Below are 11,646 nucleotides of genomic sequence, written 5' to 3'. Positions count from 1 at the left end.
TTCACTTTTGTGAAGAAGATGGATGGGAATGAAGTTACAATTTTACCCCTCTTTAGGTCCTATCTATTTTAGTGAATTAATTTAGGAAACTTTACAAGAAGATAAGGAATCATTCATCATTCACATGTCCCACTCGCACTCTCATACGCTGCTTGTGGATTGAACACACACCTAACCTAACCCACACACACCACGTACAAATAAATAGGAAACACATATTACTCCTACAAAATTGGTAAAATGATTAATATGATTGTTTAGTTTACACGAAAATTATGATTGTTAATATTTTTCCTTTTCTAGAAAAATATGATTGTTTAGTTTACACGAAAATTAAAAAAATCAATATTTTACCAATTTTTCCATGTTTTTCCTAATTTATCTGTGGTCGCATTCATTTAGTATTACTCCCTCCGTCTCCAAAAGATAGGTAAGTTTGTGTGTAAGTAGAAAAAAAGGAGAGATAAGTGGTCCCCTTTTTATATTAAGAAAGAAAATGAAGAGAAAAGAAGTGGTCCCTCTATGTGTAGATTAGTAAAATCATAATATTTGACTTTCCATTTATGAAAACAAGCCTATTTGTTTGACATACCCAAATAAGGAAACAAACCTATTTTTTAGAAACGGAAGGAGTAATATATTAGAGGAAGTCTAGTCCAGTCGGCCTAGTTAACTACATGTTTGGTCCTTTTTTGAAATATATATTATAGTTTGGTCTTATAAATAATGATTTGGTCCTTGGTGACGTTATGGATGATGTAATTGTCATCTTGTAGTGGCAGAAATATCATTTTGGGTCCATATATACACAAAATAAGAGAAAATATATATATTATTTTCAGATTCACTTTCTCTCTTCTTTATTTCAGATTTACATTCTCTCACTTCTTTATTTCCATATCTAGTTTTTTCTCTAACCATTTTTTTTCTCTGTTCGTGATGAAGAAGATGAAGATGATGATGAACAATGATGTTTCCGGACTCTTTTTTCTCTGCTAATATTTTTGTTGATGATGAAGACGATAAACAAGATGATGATAATGAAGTTTTTGTGTTTCTTTTTCGTTTATTGTTGGTGTTGTTGAAAACAACGAAGATGATAAATACGATGAAGATGATATTGCTGATGCCAAAGACGCTGATGATGATTTAGTTTTTGAAGAAGATGGAGTTTTTGTGTCTCTTTTTTCGTCTCTACTGTTTGATGTTGTTTTTGAAGATGATAAAGATGATGAACACGATATTGTTAGTGTTGATTTGAAGACTATGATGTTTGCTGCAGTTGTGGAAGATGAAGTTTTAAATGGACTTCATTTCTGGGATGAAGTCTGTTTTTTTAGGTGATTTCTGAAAGAAAAAATAAGTAGAAATTAACATGAGTTCATTTTGAAGAATGAAATGTTATAAAAATAATAATTAGAAATTAACACGGAAGGTTATTTTCATCCATTTAATATTTTAAATAATTACGGACCAAACAGTAACCGTATTTTCCCAAAGAAATAAACTAATTTGGGGCCACCTAAAAAAGAATTAAACGATTATTTCCCCGACAAATAATCTAGCTCAAGAAAAAAACATGATGAAAATTTTGGAACAAGGTTATATTAATAATAATAATATCCCATAATTCTTTGGTTAAGAATTAGAGATAAGAAGAGGGAGAAAACGGTAAATATAAGCTTCAAGGGAGCATGATCGAGGCTTTTGAATAACCAATGATTGGACCCAATGTATAAAAATCATGAAGAAAAAGTCTATTCGGGTTTGGCAGATTCAAAACGTTATTATTATTATTATTATTATTATTATTATTATTATGCTCATTACTTACTTGACAAAAGGGATTACGCAACTTTTGTATTTTTAATTTGATAAAGATTAGACACATAATCCGAAAATAGTTGTGAATAAAAATAAAAACGTCATCAGGTTTACCAGATTGTTAGTATGATTCAGCCAGCACATGAGCAAAGAAGACTCGAATGTTAGAATACACCGTGGAATCTTTAAATCAGCAGTAGATACCATGCTTAAGACTTTTGGAGAAGATTATAAGTTGTTTTTGCACCAATATCTACTACCATCAGCTGTGAATAATTTCTTTTTTCTTTTTTGATAAAACAGTTTTTTTATTAATTTCATCCGAAGACGTATTGCTGGATCAAAAGTTACCGATCCAAGTGGCATTGCTGACTGTCTAACATTCTTAGTAGTAGTATTAGCAACTTGAATATCATCTTGACTTACATAGATTAACCCACAAAATAAGAACTAGAGATTAAATGTTTGATATTTTTTGTTAAGTTCATATTCTCATATTGAATGAGTAAAATGGAATGAGTAAAATGCTCCCACTAATAGACTCGATGACTATTTTGGCATCTGCTTCAACTTGTATACGTGAATGTGATAGACGCATTTATATGTCTATTCTGATCTCAATTGTGTGTATTGTTAGTGTTCTATTTTGTATTTATTATGACTTTTTATATCTTTGTAGGTGTTTTTGGAGAAATGAATTTCTACAACGAAATTGGCTCGAAAAGTGGTATTTACACCCCTTGGGAGAGATTACTAGAACACCGCTACCACGGTGGAGATGGCCGACCAAAAATAAACCAAATACCGCTGTAATGGGAAATGGGACTGTAAAAGAATTTGTGATCACTGAAAAGAGAAGTAACCAATTTTTTTTCTAAAACATAAATGTTACCTTGGAGCTCTAAGTGCAATTCCTATGGCAATGAAAAAAATAATATTTGTTCATTCAAGTGGATGAACAAACACGTTTCTCCACTATGGTAAAATAGTGGGTGTTGAACACTCAGGCGCGCGCACACGCTAAAAACACTGGAGCAGGAGAGACAATTGCTGGCGTTGGAAGCATCAGCGTCGCGTCTCGGGCAAATACACCGGTGTATGTCCCAAAAGCGCCAACGGTTGACTCTCCATCGCCAACGGTCGACTCTTCCACTCTATAAATTCACTCCACAGATTTCATTTTCACTCAATCACAATTTCCTTCTTCAAAAAAATCTTCTAAAAATCTTCTAAAACACAATATATAAACATATTGAGGAGAGGGGCAAAAAGCCTAAAGAAGGCAAGAGATAGAAAAATGAAGCACTACCACGGCCTAACACGGGTGTAGATTTTTCTCTAAATCGAGAAGTATAGTTTTCTTCTCCAAATATAGTTGTTGGTCCATCATTAGTCCAGGTCATGTGTCGGGGCATCAAGATCGATCTGAGGATTATTATACAATGAGGGATGGATTTTATGAATTAAAAGATGTTTATGCTCTTCTACCCGCTGCAATCCGAAAAAGGGTTGACAGATATCCTTGGTGTGTGCTTTATACAGTGAATGTTAGAGAACATAATAACAAAATTCCAAAAACATTGATAAAAAGGTGGTGGATGACGATGCACGCATTCCGTTTTACGGATTTCAAAATTGGTAAGCTTTTTTAACTTAACTTAAATTAAAATTTTTAAATAATTGATTGGATTAATTATAATTGATATTATACTTGTAATAGGAATTACGCCCCTAGATTTGTATTTCATTTGTAGTATTCCTAGTGGAACGGGATACCCGCCACCATTCAACAAAGACGAATGGGTATCAAATAAAAAATGAGAGAATCTTTATCGCTCGTTTATGGAATCAAAAATGCATGAATATTATAAAAATTTGAAAGGAGGTGTGATTAAATGTGCAACGTTGAAGCATTTTTCTAACCTAAGCCAACACAGAAAATGTAGATGATTATCCTGAACTCGAAAGGTTTTTTATCTTATGGGTACTGGGTTATACATTCTTTCCAAAATCAACTAGTATTGCTCATGTTGGTTGGCTTGAAGCGTTAGAAGATCTTGAGAAAGCACCACACTATGACCGGGGAACTGCAATTTTAGCAGAATTGTATTGTACGCTGGATCAAGCGTCCATGGGCGGAGATAACATCGCTGATTTCTGGGACATCATAGTGGTAAATATCAAAATTATTATTTTTAAATTTATTATTATTACTAAATTCAAAATTTTAAATAATTTATGGACAAATGTGGATTATTAAGTCAAAAAAACTAAAATTTATAAAATTGCAGTATTTGTGGTACATCAACTTCCGTGTCGCTAAACCAATCCTAAAAGACGAGACACTTAGATTCCCAATGTTGAACATGTATGAAGCGAACAACATACAGAAGATAACTGGCAGCGACGTCTTAGTTTCCAGTTTTGTTCAAAGGTTTCATCAGATGACTCAGAGCCACAACAACGTAGTTGTTCGACCGTATGTTGATTTACCTCAGTATGTTGATGATGTTGGAGTAAGTATTCTTGATTACTCTATGCATAGAGTTGTTTTTAAAATCCGGAATCACAAAAACGAGTTTGGTATCAGGGAGAAAGATTGCAGTACCAACTACAAGGTATATTTGCAATTGCAATTAACCCGCCAAACAAGATGCAAACCTCTGCAACAGATTTTTGGAAGCTGAGAGTTACCTGTTGGGAGAGGTATGAACTAAAGGGGAAATATTGATGAAGCGCAGTATGTCAACTGGTACAAGTCAATTACGGAGCCTGTAGTTGGGACACAGAACATGCATGTCTACGGGTTTGATATCCCAGAGTTATCAGACCTGTATCATGATCCAAATATCGTTCCTAGCCAACCACCTCCAAGAGAGTCAAGCTTTGTGACTTATCTCAGACAGGGTGGAAGTTCTTCATCATCTTCGTCAAATATGCCTGAAATTCGTTTGGAGTTGCAAAGTATTACTTCACAAGGTGAGCCAACCACGATCCCCATTGTTTTCCAAGGTATGGACCGTGAGTATGCTTACTACAATGTCGCTGCCAGTGACGACGAGTAACTGAGGCAACTGAACGATTTGCATTGGCTTAATCAACAACTTCAGGCTACGCACTTGGAACAACCACGAAAATGGCAGACATACACAATATTTGGATTGACTCCAACTGCAGATAATAGTGAGCGACGGTCATAGTCTAATGATTCCACCAGGAGCAACAGATCATGGCACAAAGTGAGGAAATAGTGGTGGGAGAAACACAAGTACGACAGAGTTATTCACCACATATATCTCAACCACTTCGGCTTAATCCTACGTGCATTTCATCATCATTCTCTCCTTACAACCAAAATAAATGTTACACACCTCAACCACCACAACACTTCTATCGTTGATTTCTGGACGCCTTTTGTGGTCGTAGATTCACTGTTTTATACTTTTTCACTCTTTTAATCAAATTTTGAGCATCAATTATGTATTTTGAGAACATGATTAATATGAGGAGTTAAACCCCAACATTGGGATGATGGAGGAAGCCATTCTTTATGCATGTGTTAATTCTATTTAATTCTTATTTTGCACTATTCTAAATTGATTCATGATTTTTCTTGATTATTTTTGATTTTGTATGATGGTGTATGCTTAGTCTAAGAACTTTTGATGCATCATACTTATGATTTGCATCTAATATTTTACAAAATCTATTTTTGACAAAGAAAGAGTCAATATTTGTTATCATTATAAGCTATAATTGTCTAGAATTAATAGCTGAATCACATGAGTATAAAAATTGGTGGAATCACGAGTCTCAGTTTCTTGATCGTATTTTGTGTATATATGTTTATTTTTGAGTCTGAAATCGAGTCTACACAAGTCCGAGTGAACGACACTTTACTTACCACTTTAAATTTACATCAAAACGAATATGATATTAATCAAAAAGGCAATCTTACAGTTAACACAAAAGCCGTAAGATAGCAAAAAAAAAAAAATCAAACTCAAATCAAATACCAAAAGCATCCACTAAGATCAGTTAATCAAATAGAAATATCAAAAGAAGCCATCCAGTAAAATATCAACGATTCAAAGTGAAATCAACGAATAGAAATCAAGTTAATCAACTAACCCCATTATGGCAGTAATCCTACAATCATCCAAAAATGCAACTAGTTTTTAATTAATCACGGCTATTAAACTACATAAGACTATAAGATAAGACATTACCTAGGAATTGAATGGAATTAATTTTTTCCTGCTACCAGAATACATGTGAATGGAAATATGGTTGGAATGAACTTTCTTCTTCACGGCGTTCTCGAATCTCGGCTAGGGTTTATCGATAAAGGTTTTTCTTTTTTTTAGATAGTTTAAGGGAGAAGCGATAAGTTAGGAATATAATTATTAAGACTAGGAAATATTTGGATCGTTGGATAACTCGGATCGAACATGTATGTGATATGTATGACCAAAACGTAGCAACCACCAGACGTAGCAGGCCACCAAAAATATATATCCTACCACTAACCCAAAAACTCCCGTCGGCAAAAATTCGCGACCTGTGTCGTTGCCCAAGAAGCCCCATTTCATAACCGGGCCTGGCCTGAATAAAAACCCATAAGCCTGAAACTAGCTAGGTTTAGAAACACCATCGTTCCATTTCAAGAAGACTATAATAGGACGGTAGCTATCTGGACCGGGAGCTTTTTCATGTCCCAACTCTTTGATGTCTGTGACAGCCAAGAGTTGCGTGGTGTGTGTTTCCGGCTATCCACCCAATTACGAAAGCTGATTAGAAACTATATGCCTATGACTTTGATGGACTGATGGACAGATTTGGTTATGTTCTGAATGAAAGTACTCTCTCTTTATTAAGATTCTTAGAAGCAATATACATAGGGTCCAATTTTTTTCCTTCTTCTTTTTTTTGTCTATGATGGGGCTTATATAGCCTTAGAATTGTACGTGAGTCATCAGCTACGTGTTGATTTATCTCATTATCTTGACTCCACCTCCTGCTTCCCCGTGTACCACTTACCACGGGATTCTTGAGTTGATATTATCCCCCGTGTTAAAGCTGCTTCCATACTTATCTTGATTATTGCTTCTAGCTTGACCTGTCGGCTGGTTATAATGACAGCGCATATCGATCGGCCAGCGCTTCCCTTTTTTGAGTCTATCTTCTGTATCGTTGACACGTCAATGGTTGACCGTTCTTCTTGTCGACACGCGTGGTATGTGGCCTCGATTCTTGACGCTTATCTCCTGCCTGCCTGTATCGTTTTCAGTATACCTTTACGGGACTCGTTTGATGCTTTACGGGATTTGTTCGATACAATTCCTCCTTTGTTGTTACGGGTTCATTGCCGATTGATCCCGTGGTACCTCCATCGTATCTTGGGTTGTTCCTACTGCAGGTATGTGTCCTTTTTAGGATATTTTGGTATCCACATTTTGCCCCTTCTTTTCCGTTTTCCTCGTATGATAAAATGGAGAAGAAATAGCCCTTACGTGGCTTGCTTTTAATGCTATCCGACCGTTATTTTGGGGGGTAAAATCCCACGTTGCTCGCTTTAACTGCTATCCGTTACCTGCATTAAACGAAGTCGTGACACGTCTTCTCTTTCCCATTGTTTCATTGGCTGGTTTCGAGGGACGGTTATCATAACGGCTACCCTGGCTTCCTATATATTCGAAAATGTGACATTCCCTTTTGTTTTTCTTCGCAACTCTCTCTCTCTCCACTGCAACTCCTCTCTTCCTTCTGTTCTTCGTTACAGCTCTAGTTGCTGCTGCTGCTCCCCTTCTGTTTTTGCTGATCATCTTCCTTCAATCAGGTAACAATATTCGTATCTTGATCAAATTTATCATCTTGAATTCTTGATTTCTTGTTGCTGTGTTGGTTTTGATATTCTGTTTTTATATGTTGTCCTTTTTATTTGACTCCATTGTTCTTCATATGGGTGTTGCTTAATTTCTGCATCTCTTTTTCACACATGTTTAATCTTCTGCTCATGCGGTGGCTGAAAATCGTAATGATGTAAATCTCGGTTCTACTCTGACTAGAATATTTCGATCTTCCATTCTCTAGTCTTGCCATTTTTTGTTATGGATTGCCCCTGTAAACTTTTCTCCTGTTTGTGCTTGTCTTGCTTTTCCTTTTATCCTGCAGACATAAATGGGAAAAACGACGGAATCGAGTAAGGATAAAAATCCGTCTGTTCCCCGCAAAGAGATGGCGGGTTCTTCAGCTCTAAGGTCTCCTCCCCGTAGGCAATCCGTTCGTGAATCCTCTCGTCAAAGTTCGACTCAGTCTGACCTGACTCTACGGGATCTTGCCTCTATCCAGCCTGCTACGGGTAGTAGTCTTGGAGATAGTCGAGCCCGTAAGAGACGTGGTTTTCAAGATGCCCCTCCTTATCAGTCTAAGCCTTTGAAGAAGCCTCCTAAGAATTATATGCTGCCAAGTGATAGCTGGCGCCCTCTCGACTTGGAAGCTTGAAAGGAAAAGAGAGGTTTGAAGGGCTTTACTGTAAACTTTTACAATGACGAGGATGATCTGACTTACGATCTGATCTCCAACTACAAGTATGACCATATGCATTGTCTCACCACCGTTGGAGCTATTGAAGCTGGGATGCCCATCCCCTTATATCAGAAGGAGGATTCCTTCGTTTATGATGTTCTTGCCTCCCGTGACAAAGTAAAGAGTTCTGCCTGTCGCTCTGCCGTCACTTACACGGGTAACTGGTGGCGTCTACTCGAGGAGTATCGTCTTCGTCGCCGTGGTGCTACCAAGATGACCAAGTACATTCCCAATCTTGAGCAAACATCATGGTACACTCCGGATAACTTTAACTTTACTTACCATGACTTTATTAGTTCGGCGGTTCACAAAAAATGGAGTGTTGGTCCCAGTCGCCGTAAGATGTGTAGCAAGAGAGATTTCGAGAAAGGATTTTCGACTTCTTCTATCTGAAGTTGATAAAGCCAATATTTCTTGGGTTCCTGGTACGGAGGATGATGTTAATCCCATTCCATTTCCAAGGAATGAAATGGTTCGTGATGACCATGACTTCAAATGGCATCGCACTGTTATCGAAATTGTTGGCCCATGGTGTTGGGGCTGGTCTCCCGTGAATCCGGAGAAGGTTCGCGAATCTGGTCCTACAAGATACGGGGATTATACTCCTTGGATGCTCAACTTCTCTGGTTTCAAGTTCGATTATTCGCAGGAGGAGCAATATGACATGTCTTCTAGAGTGAAGGTACATTACGCTGGTTCTGAACCTCGTTCTTTGTTCTTTTCATCTTGCTATAATACTCCTGACTTTTCTACATTATATTCAATTAGGCTGCCAAGAAACCTAAGACTTCTCGAAGTTCTACTGCCGGATTTCAAGCGGAAGATTCGGGTGTTGAAACAACCAGTCTCCCCTTGGAGGAAGAGTTTGAGTCTGAGTCTGATGGTTCCGATCAAACCCTGAAGAAATCTTCTTTGCCTGGATCCCGTAAAGAAGATGATACTCCAGAATCATCTGCCCGCGGGTCTCCTCCTCAATCTCAACACGGTGAGAGTAAGGGTGTTGAACAGTTACCCCACGGGGACGAACCCGACGTTGTTTCTCCCGTGTTCTCGTTTGATGCACAAGGAGCTCATCAAGAGAAGATCCTCCAAATCGAATCTGCTGACCATGGTCATGAAAGAGTGGAAACTCACGCCTTCCCCTTTTGTTCCTACGTTTGAGGACTTGGATCCCTTGGAAAAAGATTCAGTTTCCGAAACGTTGATGGGTGATGCGGGTCCCTCTTCTGTTGCAACAACTAGGTTTTTGGTGGATCTTAATGACTTTGACCCCGAAGATGAGGAGGCTACTTTGAACTGGGACAGGGAGCGTGGATTGCTGAGTGGCTTTAGCCCTGAAGTTCCTGTCGAACGCGATTCTCCAAGTTCCATGGAAACTCGCAATCGTATGAAGCCTACTAGCTTTGAAGACGTGAGGGATGATATGCTTCGTGCTGACCGCATCTCCCAATCTTTCGTTGACGTCCCTCCTGCTAGTTTCAAAGAGATGACTTCCTGTGTTGATAGTTATACTTACTTCTTCCCGCAGTATCATCTATCTTCCGTAAGTTTTTCTCCTTGTATATATATATATATATATATATATATATTTTTTAAGATTCCGTCCTTTATTTTTCTTGACTTTCCCCCTTACCGTTATGTTACAGTTGGCTCGTCAAGTTGATTACAACTTTCAACTATATCAACTTTACAAGTTGAAAGCAACCAAGTTCCAGTCGCTTCTTCGCGATGCTCAAACCAAGGCCGGAGATCGTGAAACTGAAATTGAACAGCTAAAGGCATCTATTAGCGGCATCAGCTCAGCTGAAAAAACAGAATTGGAGAATCTGCGTGTTGAGATGACTAAACTGAAGGAGACTCATGCTGAAGGTATTAACATTTCTTCCCGTGTCCCGTTGTTTTTCTTATCGTTCTTCTTGTTTGTTCTTCTGAGTATGAGTCCCGTACTGGTCAGATGAGACCATGATTTCTCAACTTCGATCCCGTAACATCCTACTAAAAGGAGAGCTTCGCGAAAGGATTGCTGGTATCAGACGCGATGTTGATGCTTCTAGAATGAAGGAATCTAAACTTCTTGAATCAAGGAATAACTGTGTTGCTGAAATTAAGTTTCTCAAAGATGAATTATCCCGTGCTTATTCATTGATCCCGTCAAAAGATCAAGTTCAGGGTTCCCCGATTGCTAAAGAAGTTGCGAGTCTCTCTGCATATGTGAATGCACGGGATAAATTAATTTCTGACCTTCGTGAGTCTTTACTTAAAGCTGATGAAGAAAAATTGCAACGTGCTAAATTTGCTCATCATCTTCAGAAGGAAGTTGAAAAGATTTCCACCCAGAATGTTCATCTTCGACACGAGAATTCCATGCAAAGGGTTGAAATTGACGATCATATCATGAAATTGCGTAATGCCGAGGCAGATTATCAGAAACTGTCCAGTGAATATAAGATCTTGAATGAGAGTCGTGATGTTTTATTTGATGAATTTAATAAGTTGAGATAGCTTGTAGGTTGCTTAAATGGACCGTCATATGTCTCGTTATTCTTCTTTCTTTAACTCTTCCCTTATTCCGCTATTCTTGATAGTGCCACAGATGTCGAGAAACGGGAAGATAGCCTTAAGCTTGAAGTGGTGAATTTAAAGAAGCAATTGGAGGATGCGGCATCTGCAAAAATTGCAGAGTTGAAAAAGCTTCATAAAGATGCCTCGGAACATGCCCGTAGATCGATGAATAAGTTTATTGACCGTGTGAACCATGATCACAAGCAAAATATTCACAAGGCATGCGATCATGTCAAATGATTGACACTCTTCTTTCATAGTTTTTTTTTTGGCTGTTGCTTAACAGATGGATTTGTTGTTTATCACTCCTCTTTTGATGCGAACTTCCTCCATTATACTTTGTTCGTTCTATATGTGTTGCTTGTGACTTCTTATGATATGTCCCGCCCTTTTTCAATTGTCGAGTTGATAAGATCCCGTGTATCAGTATTTATTGAAATAATCCTCGCGGTTGTTCTTATGACTTGTTACTTTCACTTATCCGAAAATCTGTAAAGATGAAATTTTTGGGCAAGAAATATAATTCTGTCGATATCGATGATATCTGTAACACATGTCTAAAGGTAAACACGTGGTTTATATTCTATTTCTGAGAACAGTCATCTCCTCCTTTTCTCCCCTGCCAAGGGAGTAGGATATGCAAGATGGTTCTCTCCATTTGGGTCAATCGAT

At 37.8% G+C, this 11,646-nt stretch overlaps 1 protein-coding gene across 3 annotated transcripts; it reads left to right on the top strand.

Moving 5' to 3' along the window:
• Positions 1-7,552: 7,552 nt before the first annotated feature.
• LOC113323225 lies at positions 7,553-11,388 on the top strand. Of its 3 annotated transcripts, none has more exons than XM_026571520.1 (5): positions 7,553-7,663; positions 7,999-9,094; positions 9,181-9,955; positions 10,059-10,281; positions 11,006-11,388. In XM_026571520.1, exons 3-5 carry the CDS (start codon positions 9,347-9,349, stop codon positions 11,212-11,214), a joined length of 1,041 nt encoding a protein of 346 aa, XP_026427305.1. In that variant the 5' UTR covers positions 7,553-7,663; positions 7,999-9,094; positions 9,181-9,346; the 3' UTR covers positions 11,215-11,388. The 3 variants fall into 3 exon arrangements, with proteins under 3 accessions (XP_026427305.1, XP_026427295.1, XP_026427300.1); XM_026571510.1 differs by having other exon boundaries at positions 10,367-11,388; XM_026571515.1 differs by having other exon boundaries at positions 7,565-7,866; positions 10,367-11,388.
• The last annotated feature ends 258 nt before the right edge of the window (positions 11,389-11,646 follow it).

The sequence above is a fragment of the Papaver somniferum genome, chromosome 1 (assembly GCF_003573695.1).
Source record: "Papaver somniferum cultivar HN1 chromosome 1, ASM357369v1, whole genome shotgun sequence".
Lineage (NCBI taxonomy): Eukaryota > Viridiplantae > Streptophyta > Magnoliopsida > Ranunculales > Papaveraceae > Papaver > Papaver somniferum.
This window is presented reverse-complemented; position numbering and strand designations above follow the sequence as displayed.